The sequence below is a fragment of the Vulpes vulpes genome, chromosome 5 (genome assembly GCF_048418805.1).
Source record: "Vulpes vulpes isolate BD-2025 chromosome 5, VulVul3, whole genome shotgun sequence".
NCBI lineage: Eukaryota > Metazoa > Chordata > Mammalia > Carnivora > Canidae > Vulpes > Vulpes vulpes.
The window spans coordinates 113,873,576-113,888,824 of record NC_132784.1 but is presented as its reverse complement, the minus strand read 5'-3'; the positions used below and the strand labels follow the sequence as shown (position 1 = coordinate 113,888,824).

The 15,249-nt window shown below is 40.5% G+C and overlaps 1 protein-coding gene across 1 annotated transcript; it reads right to left on the bottom strand.

The window, feature by feature from the left end:
* Nucleotides 1-11,644: 11,644 nt before the first annotated feature.
* Nucleotides 11,645-12,604, bottom strand: LOC140599130 (olfactory receptor 10J5). Its single transcript, XM_072760169.1, has one exon. It carries the CDS (start codon nt 12,602-12,604, stop codon nt 11,645-11,647), a length of 960 nt encoding a protein of 319 aa, XP_072616270.1.
* Nucleotides 12,605-15,249: the final 2,645 nt, after the last annotated feature.

The following is a 15,249-nucleotide window of genomic DNA, read 5'->3' as shown; positions in this document are numbered from 1 at the left end:
CTGACTCCTCCATGGACCAGGGAGCCCAACGTGGGGTTCTATTCCAAGATCCTGAGATCATGACCTGAGCCAAGGGCAGACACTTGATTGAGCCACCCAGGCACCCCTCATGTTTTCTTTTAATCCTTGGATGTACCCATGGTATTTGTGATCGCTTAAAAAAAAATCCTTGTCTGCTCATTCCATCCAATTTTTCATTTCTTCTGATTGTTCTCTGACTATAAGTGACATTTTCCCACTCTGTATCTTCTAATAGCATTTTAGTGAAAGCTAAAGATTTTGAATTTTATGTGTAGAATGCTACACTTTTTGTTTATTTTAAAAGAGCATTATACTTTTTTTCTGTGATATTAATAGGTTACTTATGGACCCTACGAAGTTCTGACAGGTCTCTTTAGCCTTCAGTTGAGGATTAGAATAGCTTTTTTCCTAAGATAGGGTCCTACTGAAGTCTCAGCAGACAGCCCATGTTGCTAAGATTCTCTACTTGGTCAGACACCAAAGTCTCACAACCAAGTGCAAACTTCACCATCCATTTAACTCCCTTTCCCCCCGTCATTGTTCCATACCATACTAGCCTTACAGAGCCTGGTCCCTCATATGCCTAGCTTGGTATTCAGCTCAAGACCAAGAGATGCTTATGCACCTTTCTGGGGCTGTTTTGTGCCCCCACACACTTCCCCACAGTTTCCAACCACACTGTCAGCTCTTAATTTCAATTTTTAATCTCCTCAGCTCAGTAGGACCCTGTCTCCTGCTTAGACTTCACTTCCCTATGCTGTCTTTCACAAAGTACCTTTAGGCAAAAGGCCAGAGCAATCATGGTATGTGTCTTCCTTCAAGAATCCTGTCTTTTCAGTGCCCATTGTCCAAGATCTGAAAGTAGGTTCATGTATTTTTCTATTTTATATATTTTTATGCTACAAGGACTAATCAAGTAGTAGTTATTCCCTCCTGACTAGAAACAGTGATATCAAATTGATTTTATACCTTTGAGTCATTTATCAATTTATTGCCCTTCAATTTCAAATTTCCCTTCATTGCTTGCTGTGAAGGAACTGAGCTGGGCCCTTAACAACTGGCAGGTTAAGCTTTGTTGGGACGAAGCCCTGCAGAGATACTACAGGAGGAAGGGACTTCCCTTCCTGGTCCCACTGTGCTCCACTTGGCAAGTTGCTTTAGCACAGGCTGGCTTCACCAGCACTAAGGTCTTACAACATGAGTGGTTCCTCCAGTATCCAGCTCCTCTAGTTCATGGCAAATCAATAGCCCCCAGAAATAAGCAGTTTCCCTCAGCATCTCTCTTTACATAGTGAAATGCTTCCAGAAGGACACCATCCTTGGCGCAGCGTCCCCCAGCATACTAGAGGGCAAATTTCTGGCACATTCCGAAGTGAGTCACAGTAAGTCAATACTGTACCCTCCCCCAGTAAGGTCTGGATCTTAACCCTCATACAGGGAAGGGCTGCCTCTTCCTCGGGTGCTTGCTGGGTTTTTAATATTCATCTTTATTAAATTTTCCTGAAAGCACACATGAGGTTTCTGAATCAGAGCAGATTTCTTATTATGCTCCCTGCACAATCAACAGTCAGAATGACATTGGAGCATTAGTCTCCCTACATTTGCAATCCTGCAGAGTGATGTGATAAGAGCCAGATGGAAAATATATCCTACACAAGTGGCACACTTACTCTGGATTCAAGAGGTGAAGAAATAGGAATGTCCTCCATTTATAACAGGGAAAGGCTATTCTTCCTCTCCTGAGTGTCTCCTTGGAGACAGGATGCAAAGAATCTTTAATCCTTTGTTATGTAAATAAATATCTCCATGAGGAAGATAAACCCAGGGTCTACAGCTTTTACAACTTAGAAAATTTCTTCAGGGCTTCAAGCTCCACCCCTTTTGAAATGTAAACAAGCAGGGAGATAATACTTTAACTCAGGTGCCTAGCCAAAAAAAAAAAAAAAAAAAAAAATCAAAAAACATCACCTTGGCTCTGGGGAAGATAAGAGGAGCTTTATTGTATAGAAGCAATTAGCTCCACCATTAGAGAAACAAATGCCTGCAGATCTAATCCTCATTGTATGTAAAAAGTAAAATGGTTCTAGGGGAAATAAAAACAAACCCTCTATTCTTATAATGTGTACATCTCCATGGCTCAGGAACACACATTCTGGAGAAAATTTGTCTTCCAAACTCTACTCTATCTTAGCCCTGGGGACAGTGGCAGTCCTTTTATCTGTTACTCCTAGTTCTTCAAGATGATCTTTACTAATCTCTATCAATCTCTCATTGATCTAGTTCCTTGAAGTAAATAATTCTTTATATGAAGCTCCCTATTCAAATTACTGTGTCACAGGCTTTCTAATTAGACTCTGACTGATAGAGAATCAGGATTGACCCTCCCATCCACATCTTCCTAAACACCTATTGTAATTGCTGCTTTCTGTGCAACAGATCCAATTTGTATAAGTTCATCAACATAGTTGATAAGTATGAGGCTTTATGAAATGTTATGATGAGCAAGATTTCTGTGGTCTGTATAACAACAGAGAATAGGATGATCCTGGCCTTACAGCAAGACCATGAAAATACACTGTTGGCCCTTCCAAATAAAAGCTACTGCTTCTGATTATCTTTAAAATTGGTATGTAGAGAAATTCTTTATTCAGGTCAATAGTTACACACCAAAGATTTGTCATTTTGCTCCAGCAAAGATAGGACACCTGGGAGGCAAGAACTGTAATTGAGGTCACAAGGTGATTAGGTTCACAATAGCCCATAGCCATTCTCTAACATACATCTGACTTCTTCACAGGCCAAACAGGAGGAACTAAATAGAGATGGGATGGGTATTACCATCCCTGTTTCTTTCAACTCTTTTATGGTGCAATGGATCTCTACAAGTACCATAGTAATAGGATATTGCTTCTTGTTTACTCTCTGGATAGGGAGAAGACTACTTACCATGAAAAGGGTCTATCAGGGAGCCACTGTGGGGACTCTGCCAATTGCTAAGGGTGTCTACTCTCATTTTACATTCAAGAATTGAATGTGTGAGACAGTGTGAGACCTGGAACCAAATGGCCCACTGCAGTTCAGACCCAAACTGACCCTATGCCTGTCACCTGACTTGAGTCAACAGAGTTGGCCAGTCCAGTCTCCCCATCAGTTTCCAAACCTACATCAAACCACAGACCCAGAGCCTCTTGACTGAAAGGGAGGCCAAGTCTCCTTGAAGTACCCTTCATCATTAACGTAAACACACCAATCAAAATGAGGGTTCACAGTGGTCACGTGGACAAAATGGCATGCTTTAAGGATGCCAGTCAGCTTCTTTCCCCAGCTACTTAAGCATTTGTTCAAAGGCCCATGAAAAAAAAAAAAAAAAACGGTCCAATGGCAGATTTATTTATTATATTGGACCTCTTCCATCATGGAAGGGACAGAAATTTGTCTTTGCTGGTATAGGCACCTATTCTGAAAATGGATTTGCTGTCCCTGCCCATAATGCTTCTGCCAGCATACCATCTGCAGACCCTCAGAATGCCTTACCCACCATCACTGCATTTCCCAGCATTACAGCTGATCAAGAAACTCATTTCACAGTAAAGGAAGTACAGCACTAGACTCATGTTCATGAAACTAGTCTTACCACATACTCCATCATCCAGAAATAGCTGATGTATTGGAAAGATGAATAGCTTACTAATGACAGGGTTACATCACCAGTTGAGAGAGATCTTGAAATAACGGAGTTCCATTTTAAAGCAAGCAGTGTACATTTTGAATCAGACAATTCTCTAGCCGGAATTCATGGATCCAGAAGTTAATGGGAGGGAAGCTACTCCTACTTTCACCTATTATATCTAATAACTCACTTGCAGAATTTTTCTTCCTGTCCCAGGATCCTTCAGTTCCATTGGTCTTCATCCTTGTGGAGAAGATATTTCCACCAGGAATAAAAGGTGATGAGGCTGTCACCTGGCCACTCGCAGCCCCATATTGCCTGAACCAATAGGCCATCTCATTACAATTAACTCGTTATATTCAATTTGCATGTTCAAAACACTTTGATTTCTGTCTCATGAATGGACCACAACTAATTCTCTACTTCTCTGTATGAAGTAGCCCATCCACAACTTTCTAAGCACTGCTGAATCTCACATGTTTTAATATCTTACATTTTAATATCTTATGAATCTCATTTCTAATTTCTATTATTCTTTAACCCATCAGTTACCAAGCTGTTCTAATTTCCAAATGTTTAGGTATTTTTTTCCAAGATTTTTTCACCATATTGTTGAATTCCATTATGGACAGAGAACATAGTTTGTAGAATACTAATCCCTATTAATGCATTGAATCTTGTTTTACAACATATCATGTGCTCTGGGCTCCATGTGCACTTGGAAATGTATTGATTAGCTGGAATGTTCTAGAAGTATTAATAGATTCAGTTGAAATTGGAACTTTAATGCTGATTTCCTGTCTACTCAATCGCTAAGAGAAGTATTAAAATCTCAAACCAGAACCAAAGATTTAGCTACTTCTCTATTTAATTTAGTTTTTATTTATTTTGGAGCTCTAGTATTAGTGGTGTGCACATTTAAGATTGTTAGGTCTTATGGAGGTCCTTTATCTGAATAAAATCTCCCTCGTTATAATTTTTTGATACCAACTTTCTGATACTAACTTTAAATTGTAAATGAGTGATGTCTGGGTGGCTCAGTGGTCTGGTCTGCCTTCCACACAGGGTGTGATCCTGGGGTCCCAGGATCAAGTCCTGCATTGGGATCCCCTCAGGAAGCCTGTTTCTTCCTCTGCCTATGTCTCTGTCTCTCTGTATCTCCCATGAATAAATAAAATCTTTTTTAAAAAATAAAGTACTACAGGGCAGCCTGGGTGGCTCAGTGATTTAGTGCCGCCTTTAGCCAGGGCCTGATCCTGGAGACCCGGGATCAAGTCCTGCGTCAGACTCCCTGCATGGAGCCTGCTTCTCCCTCTGCCTGTGTCCCTGCCTCTCTCACTCTCTCTGTCTCTCATGAATAAATGAATAAAATCTTTAAAAAAATAAAAAATAAAGTACAAATGAAATAGTGAAACTTTTAGGTTAAGTTGAAATAAGGTCTATACTACCAAATGCTATAGGAAGTTCTGGAAGATATAAACATTCCAGGGGAATTAGAGTTCACATGGTGTATCCTTACCTCTTTTTCTTTTGATTTATGTATTTTTTATTTCAAGTATATCTCTTGTAGATAGCATAGAGTTGTCTTGCTGGGTTTTATCCATTCTGACAATGTCTGCCTTTTCAATTGTCATCATTAGTATATTTAGGTCAAACATTAATATATGGTTGAGGTCTACGCCTACTGTTTTGCTAGGTTTTAGTTTGCCTCGTTTGTTATTTGTTCATCTACCCCTCCATCTATCCTTTATTTTATATTAAATATTGTTCTGTTTTTCTCTACTGCCTTCTCAGCTATACACCTCATTGCTCTATTAACACATGCATTCTTAACCTATCATCATCTTTCTTAGAGTTAACATTTACCACTTCTTGTTAAAGGTATCTCAAGAATATAGTTACATTTACCTTTGAGCTACAATTGTCATATGCAGGATATTACATACATTATAAGCCTCATAATATTTTTCTTTAAATATATTCCTTAAAAATCATTCAGAGAAGGAAAACAAGGTATCATTTTATATTCACTCATTATTGGCCATTTCCAGTCATCTCCATTTCTATAGCTTGCATCTGGTATCCTTGACCTTCAACCTAAAGAATTTCCTTTAGCATTCTGTTAGCACATAAATGATCTCGATATTCACGTATCTGAAAATATTTCACCTTTGTTTTTGAATATTTTTACTGGACATAGAATTCTGGCTTAATACTAAAAGTCATTTGCTTACTGGTCTCCTTTGCTTCTAATGAAAAGTGAAGTGATTGTTATTGCATGTAACAGTTTACTTTTATCTAGTGACTTTCAAAACTTTATCTTTGGTTTGAAAGATTTGACTCTGAAATACCTAGATTTGTTCTTTTCATTGATCATTCTTGGGATTCATAGAAATTCTTGGATCCATAAAAGTTTCAATTTCTCATTAATTTGGGAAATTTTTGGCCAGTTGGTCTTCAAGTATTTGACACATTCTATTCTCTTTTTGAGGCTCCAATTACATGGACATTAGACTTCTATATATTGTTGCATCAATCACTGAAACCTCATTTTGTTCATGTTTCAGTCTTCCTCATTTTCTAGAATCTGTTGAGGCATTTTCAGTTTAATCAACTCTTTTAGTCAATATTTCATTTGAAGTATTTTAATTTTCATTCCTATGAATTCATTTTTCCCTTATTACAACTAAGTTCTTGACTGGCATCCCACATAGGTTTGATCATTAGGACTTTATTTTTAAGTCACTTAACCCATATATACCAGCTGTTTTTAGGTCCCTGACCATTAATTTAGGCCATCTTGAAGTTAATTTATATAGATTGCCTTTCTGCTGACTATGGGTCATATTCTTTTTTTGTTCCCATGCTGAACACATTTTGTAATTGTATACTAGACATGGTGGATGACCCATTATAGAAATTCTGGATTCATTAATCTTAGTGCACTTGCTACCTGAGTAGACAATGTTGGGAAGTCTCCCTAGAAAACTGTTTGGACTTACCAAACTCATTCACTGTGACCTGTTTCTACTAGTACATACAAAGATGAAGGTCACCAACTAAGTTATGCCATTTTCTTCTCTGTAGTTCCAGAGAATTCCTGTATAGCACTAATAATTCTTTATCAAAATGCATTGCAAGTAAATTATTATACTCAACAATAAGGCTCAGGTCTTATTTCTGGATCCTTAGTGCTTAATCCAGTGCCTAATACTCAGAGTTGACAGGCCTATTTGTTGATTGAAAAAACTGAATCATTTAAAAATTCAGAAATCATACAAGGCTAACACAAAACTCAAAATTCTGGAATGTGTGGGTCATTTAAGTCAGAAACAAACACTATTGTAAGCTCTATTTCAAGTGAAGAAATTATTGAACCACAAGATAAATTTAAGTGCCTCATAGTAAACATTTAAGGAAATATATTCATGATTTTCAATATGCCTTGTTTGCAAAGGCAGAGAAAGAAATAGGACATTTCAGAGAGAGTCCATTGCTACTGATTGAAATGAAGCTTTAGCATTTAAACATAATGTTTACTCATCATACCTTATTCCCTGGTAAGAATAGAGTACGTATGCATACATGGAGTAAGAGCAGGTCATTCAGAATTAACAGATCTTGAGGCTCACTTCTATGTTAGCCCTAGCTCTAATGGTGTATGCGACCTCAGGAAAGTCACTTAATCCATCCCCACTGTGTTGATCTGACAAATGTCCTTCATAGGAGTGCTGGGAAACTCCAGTGAGGTCATGAATGGGAAAGATCTTCGTGAACTATAAAGAGCTACATAAATATTAGGGATAGTTAGTACATAACAGGAAGACAACAGTGCTGCTTATCGTGGCACTCATCACATCTAAAACTTTCAAATGTTATCTCTCCCCACAAAAGCACATGTGCATGCACATACACACATAATCTCACATACACACTCACATGCAGACACACTTCAGCAAGAGTACAAAACTGATTTGGAATCTTGTACCTTTTAAAATATGCCCTAAATGTTAACTTCCATGTGCCACATCCTCCCTGCCTGCCTTTCAGCTTAATTTCCTCTCCTGCTGACCACCCTTCCTCCCTCTCCTCCCCGAAACATTTGTACTCAAGAAAATGTTTGTTCTACTTATTGTTGGGAGAGCTGCAACTATTTTCTCCTCTAACACATCATGCATGATAAGTAGGGTAATGTGGAAGGATCTCAGATGAAACTAGTTTTTCTCTAGAGAAGCTATGAAGTCAACACTGTGAAAATTATACTTCCAGAGTTTTAAGACCCATATTAGTTGGTTTCATGTTTTTAAAAAAAAAAAAGTTTTAAAATACCTTAACTCCTGGTTTTCTAGGTCAAGCTATCAATCACTTCAAAGTCTTTCATTAACCTGGTTATGACTAAAACATACTAACCTAGTGTTAATCCAGTCTCCTTCAAAAGGAGGATTTTTCTCTAGTCCACTTTTAAGTGACTAATGTATGAATGTCAATCATTTATGAAGTGAGAACTGCTTGCAGGCAATTGCATAATGGGGAAAAGTAATTTCAGGTAGGCTTTGCTGTTCTTTTCTCTGTTGGTTTACTTTCAGCGAGGGAAGTCTATAAGGCAGACAGAGGAAAATAGGATAGATCTATCAAAAACAAACAAACAAACAAACAAACAAAAAACCCTGTACCTTCCCAGATAGGACCTTATATTTAATAGGTGTTCACACGTTCATCTATGCAGAGATATACAAAGTACCTACTACTTGCCAGGCGAAAACCTGACATGGCAGTAGGCATACAGAGATGAATAAAAACCTGCTGTCCTGACACTTGCAGATTTTACAGACTGTGTCTCTGCTCAGGTTCCTCCCCACCCCACCCCCCCAATCTCCCAGACTTCAACTGACCCAATGCTGCAAAAAGTTAGACATCTATGAATTCTCTCCTCACCTTCAAAATAGATCCAATCAGTTCTTTGTGTTTTAACACCCCTGACCCCAAACAAGAATCCCATGCATGTGCTGAAAGCAAGTTGCACTTTATGCAATTTTGTCTTCCCCACTGAACTGTGAATAACATGAAACCCAGTCCCTGCGTTCCCCATTGTTATGAACCCAAAACTAGTAAATGGCTTGACATAGTGCTTGAGAAATATATGTAGATTAAGGTATTATGAGTATTTTTCTGATGAACGAAAGAGCTGAGCAAAAGTACTAGAAGAATAGAGGTGTTTGTGGCATCCAAGAGAAAATGAAGGAGCACCAGTAGAGATCTTGGTGAAGGATAAAGACGATGAAGAGAGATGGCTTGCTAACATGGGGGCTAAGTGTTACAATTATAGAAGCCCATAATAAAAGGAGTCACTGTTCTTGATTCATCCTAAGGGGAGGCCCTGTGGCCACACAGGCCTATGAACCCTTGTACTGTTGGCTGTGCATCCCTTGTAGGAGCAGTTTCCTGTTTCCTCACATGAAAGTGAAATCATGCCAAGTATGTAGCCCACATAACACCAGAGGAGTGTTTACCTGTCCATGAGGTAAGAGGGGAGTGGCAGGACTGATGTTTAAAAACTTAGGGATTTGGGGGGAAGAAATGGGAGAAGGCAAGGAAACTCCATAAAGACAACTTCACGTGCCCACTGGTGTCCACCTACCACCACCCTCCTCCCTCAGCCTCCCAGATAAGCAGTACCCACGCCATTTCCCCAACTTAATGAAAAAGCAGCAGCACCCACATAGGCAAGAAATGGATGGGGTCAAAGACTGCTTCTTTGGGTTTAAGGAAATTGTGGAAGTAAGTTATCTATATAAGAATGAAGTTGGATCTTGTCTCATTTCTCCCAGGATATCGGAGAAGAAATAGTTCTATCAGAGAAAATGTTCTATAAGAACATGAAGGAAAAGACATGTTCACCTTTATACTCATGATGCAATAATTTCAGAAAGTTCAAAAGCCCTCTGAGGTCCAACCACATACTTTTTACAGAACTAGGACACCTCTTCTGGAGGTAGAGCAGGTGTTGGTTGTCAGCTGGCATCAGCTATTTTTTTGTATATTTTTTATTGGGGTTCAATTTGCCAACTTATGCTATAACACCGAGTGCTCATCCCGTCCAGTGCCCCCCTCAGTGCCCGTCACCCAGTCACCCGATCCCCCCCACCTACCTCCCCTTCCCCTTGTTCCTTTCCCAGAGTTAGGAGTCTCTCATGGTTTGTCTCCTTCTCTGATATTTCCCACTCATTTTCTCTCCTTTCCCCTATGATCCCTTTCACTATTTTTTATATTCCCCATATGAGTGAAACCATATGACGATTGTCCTTCTCTAATTGACTTACTTCGCTCAGCATAATACCCTCCAGTTCTATCCACGTCGAAGCAAATGGTGGGTATTTGTTTTTCTAATGGCTGAGGAATATTCCATTGTATACAAAGAGCACAGCTTCTTTATCTATTCATCTGCCAATGGACACCGAGTCTCCTCCATAGTTTGGCTATTGTGGACATTGCTGCTATAAACATCGGGGTGCAGGTGTCTCGGTTTTTCACTGCATCTGTATCTTTGGGGTAAATCCCCAGCAGTGGAATTGCTGGGTCATAGGGCAGATCTATTTTTAACTCTGAGGAAACTCCATACAATTTCATAGTTTTCCAGAGTGGCTGCACCAGTTCACATTCCCACCAATAGTGCGGGAGGGTTCCCCTTTCTCCACATCCTCTCCAACATGTGTTGTTTCCTGTCTTGTTAATCTCCATCATTCTCACTGGCATCAGCTATTACAGCATCCGACTGTGACAGCCTGCTACAGGGGACACTGGACAAAGATCACCCCACCAGCCTTCAGCTGTGGTGACTTCCTCCTCAAAGGGATATGGAGAGCAGAAGAAAATGACTGCTCACCTAGAGGAGGCTTCAGTGCCATTTCTGTGGCACAGGTCAGAAAAAACACAAATGGCTCCTGGCTTTTAGTTTCCGACTTGGGGCCAGATGAACTAAGAGGAGCAGGATTGTCAGAAGACCCATGTTTCCAGGTCTGCCTCTCTCACTATCATCCAACTCAGGCTCAGTAGAGATAAACTCTGCTGGGAAGGTCAATATAAATATTCCAACCACCTTCCCCATTGAGGGTATACAGTCATGTGGCATGGTTATGCTTATTTTGATATAAACACAGGAGAAGTATGAAGTTTTAGCTCTTTACTAAGAGAAGGGAACTTAATGGCAGCTGCTTCAGACTCTGGAACCGGTACAACTAATACCTGACAATTCCTTCAAATCCGCTGCAGCTGCTACAGATACATTAAAAATCTAAGGAGCTTCCATAGGTTTAACATCTTTATGAAAAATGTGTCTAGAGAAGAGTGCAATGACAGAAAAGCCACCAATACAGTCTCTCCCTGCTTCTAGGGAACATGGGTCTTTGCCTTCATGGCAAAGAAGGAGGGACACACATAGAAATGAATACTATTGAAGAAGCTCACATGGCTGGATAATGAAAGTCAGTTTTGCTAAAGCTGTTCGTTTTTTCAATCAGCGAGAATTAAGGAAACCCTTTCTGAAATGATCACTACGGGGGAAGTGATTTAAGTCCTGAGGATGAAAGCCATCCTCCTGCTGGCTCTGCTGCTTGTTTTCCGAAGACCCTGTCCACATCCGTTCCAACTGCCTCCTCTTCACATCTTCTTACCAGACTACATCAAGGATTTGACTGAGAGGAGCCAGGTGAAGAGGGGGGACAGAAAAGGTCTCAAAACCAAAATCCTGAGACACAGAAACAAGTAGTGCTAATCTGGCTTGGAAGGATTCCGGTATCTCAGGTACGATATTCACTAGAGCGTAAGCCTGCTTTCCGCCTTGTCTCTGGAGCATGAAAAATCAGCATTTCTACTCTTTGACATTCTCAAGCAGCACCGTCTCTGATGAACTTGTGTTCGATAGCATGTTTGTGAGCAGACACACGTTACACTGGGCTAAACGTCTCCTGACAAAGCGATTCGATCTGTTATGATGTTTTTGCCCACAGCTCTGCGGAGGGCGTCTTTGACCTCCTTGTTCCTCAGGCTGTAGACAACAGGGTTGAGCAGAGGCGTGATGATGGTATAAGTCACGGAGAGGAGGAGGTCTTGTTCTATGGAGTTCTCCGACTTGGGCTTGAGGTAGGCGATGGAGGCGCAGCCATAGTGGACGATGACCACGGTGAGGTGGGAGGTGCAGGTGGCAAAGGCCTTCTTCCGGCCTTCTGCGGAGGCAATCTTGAGAATGGCAGAGATGATGAAGACATAGGAGATGAAGATCAAGCCCACAGGGACCAGGATCACAAATGAACTGACAGCATAATTGATCATCTCATTGATAGTGGTATCAACACAGGAAAGTTTCATGACTGGGTAAATGTCACAGAAGAAGTGCTCCACCACTGTGCCACAGAAGGGCAAGTTGAACATGGCTGCCACATGGAGAACTGCCATAGCCAGGCCGGTGCCGAAGGACCCGCATACCAAGGTGGCACACACTCCTTTGCTCATGAGGACCATGTACCGCAGGGGGCTGCAGATCGCCAGGTAGCGGTCATAGCCCATCGCTGTAAGCAAGAAGCAGTTACTGGTGGCCAAGGTGACAAAAAAGAACATCTGAGTTGCACAGCCTGCCAAGGAGATGGGCTGGTTATGAAAAAGGAGACTAGAAAGCATTCGTGGGACAATGACCAGTGTGTACACAGTCTCAGAACTGGCCAGCATGCTCAGGAGGAAGTACATGGGTGTGTGCAGGTGGCGGTCAACACGGATGACGGTCACAATGATGACATTACTAGTTAGAGTTAAAATGTAGACAGTCAGGAAAACCACAAAGAGCGTTAGCTGGTGCTTTCCAAAGATAGAAAATCCCAGGAAGATGAGATCTGTCACTTCCGTGGAGTTCTTTCTTTGCATTCTGCTAGACCAGGGTCTGAAAGCAAGAAAGGAAGTCATCAAGGAGAACATCCCCCTCAGCAGCTGGACTCCGTGGGGAGAGACCAGGACGGTGAAGCCGGAGAGTGAGCCCGACTCCCTCCCCTTGACCAGTGAGCTCAGGCCGGTTATTCCTGAATAAAGGCCCACCTCACACACATCCCCAAGGGCTTTGATATGGTGCTTCATTCCGTTGAGTTCTGTTGAGTTCTGAACCGAGAAACCTCTCTCCGAGAGCTAATACGGTCCAAAGAGGTCAGCAGCCCCTCACAGAAACCCGCCGTGATCACTCTGCTTACTCAGGTGCCACTAAAGAGATCTCTTTTGCTGACTCCAGTCATCCTTTTAAGAGGTGGGGTCAGGAAGAGAGAATGGTGATGAGAAGACATAGCTTTGTCTCCACCACAACAGGAAAGTGTTAGCACAATTCAAGGCACAGACAAGATAATGTACGCGCCGGAGCTGAGAGACGAGGAAGGAGTCTGTCAGCTGTTTTGGGCTAAACTGGCTTATTGATTTTTTTAAATCTGGTCCACACTGGATTTGATATAATGTTGAGAAACAGTTCACTAGTCCCCTTTATCAAAAGGGATACACATCCTATGCAGAGAGCATGAAGCTGATCCTGTGGGTCTCTACAGAGACCATTCCATTGTTCTCTTTTAATTTTCAGACTTCCTCTTCCCCACCCTCTCAAATTCCCTGAAATTTGGCTTCAATCATGTTCACTTCCATCAAACCGTTCTCTCATATGTCACCAGAGCCTCCGTGGTTAAAACTGTCAGACTTTGCTTTCTCCTCTTTTGACACTTCTGAAAACCCTGCCTCCTGGAAATCTTCTGTGACCTTGGTTTCCATGACACTGTGCTCTCGCTCTCTTCTCAGTGCTTGGATACTTATCCTCCATGAACCTGCTCCCTCCATCCGCATTGTAAATGCTGCTACACTTAATACTTGGCCCCTGCTTTCTCTCCACACTGTCCCACGACATCCTTCTGTTATTATTTCTATGTTTATTGATGGAAAAAGAGACTTAGGAGCAATCTCTCCCCCAAGTCTACAATTTGCCCTGGGCTTCTCTACTTGTGGGTCTTGCAAACATAATTTTGTAACTTCAAAAGCAAATGAAACCTCTACCCTTCTGATATTCAGCAAAAGCTCTCCATCTCTATTTTTCCAACTTCCTCAGTGACATCACCATTATTCCAGTCTATTGGGGTCAGCATTTTAGGTCTGGATCTATTCAATACCACATTCAGTAAAATTTTTCCTTAAACAAGTTCTCGAATCTGTCCAAATTTCTGGATTCACAATGATTCAACAAAAGATTAGGATACTAAAAACCCTCTATTTGGGATAATAAAAAAAAACTCCTATTCCAAAATTTATGTGGAAATGCAAAGAACCAAGAATGCCAAAACAATTTCAAAGAACAAAGTAAAGAACTTGCACTACTTCATTCGGAGACTACAGTAATCAAGGTGGCGTGGTATTGGTTTAAGAGTAGACATAGCTCAATGGAACAAAAACAGAAACCAAAAATGATCCACACATTCAGTTAATTGATTTCTGATAAAGTTCTAAGATAGCTCAATGATAGTATTTTCAACAAAAGTTGCTAGAACTGGATATCTATATGGGGGGGAAGACCCCATACACCGAAAATCATTCAAAATGAATCAAAGATATGTATATAAAAGCTGAAACTAAATCTTCACAAGAATGAGCAAGAGTTCTTAAATACAAAAAAAAGCATAAACCATAAGAAAAGTCACAAATTGAACTTTGTCAAAACTAAAGCTTCTATTCTTCAAAAGATATTGTTAGAAAAATGAGGAAGAAAGCCACAGATTGAGAGAAAATGTTCACAATAGATATGTCTAAGCTTGTATTCTGAATATATACAGAATTCTTACAACTCAATACTAAGACACTTTTCAAGTTGGAAAGATATTTGGACATTTCACAAAAGATATACAAATAGTTGAAAAGCACATGAAAGATGATCAATATCCCCTCATTAGCCACCAGAGAAATGAAAAATAAAACTGAAATACCACTACACACCCACTCACATGGCTAAAATTAAAAGTTTAACACTTACTATTGGCAAGGAGGTAAAGAAAATGGAACCCCTAATTCCACTGGAGGTGGTGATATAAAATGGTAATAACCAATTTGTACAAGTTTGGCAAGTTTTCAGAAAGGTAAACATATACTAATCTCACGACTCAATGACTTTCCTAAGTAGTTACACAAGATTCAAATATGTGTCCACACAGTGTCCACATCTGTGTACAGACATTTTCACGGACTGTCCTGTCACATTCATTTTTTAGAAGCCAAAAGCTGGAAACTCAAATGCTTAGGGCATATCCATGTAATGAAATAATCAAACAGCAAAAGGAAGAGATTACTAATACAAACGAAACATGGCTGATTCCTAATGTACTGAATCACAGCAGTCAGAATTGTACTGAATGGGTACCCTTTTCTATTTCTATGAAACTCTAGAAAATGCTAATTTAATCTATAGCGCAAGAAAACAGACCAGTCCTTGCCAGAATTGTTAGGGAATTGACCGCAAAAGAACACAAGGGAACTTTTTGGAATAAAGGAAATGTTGA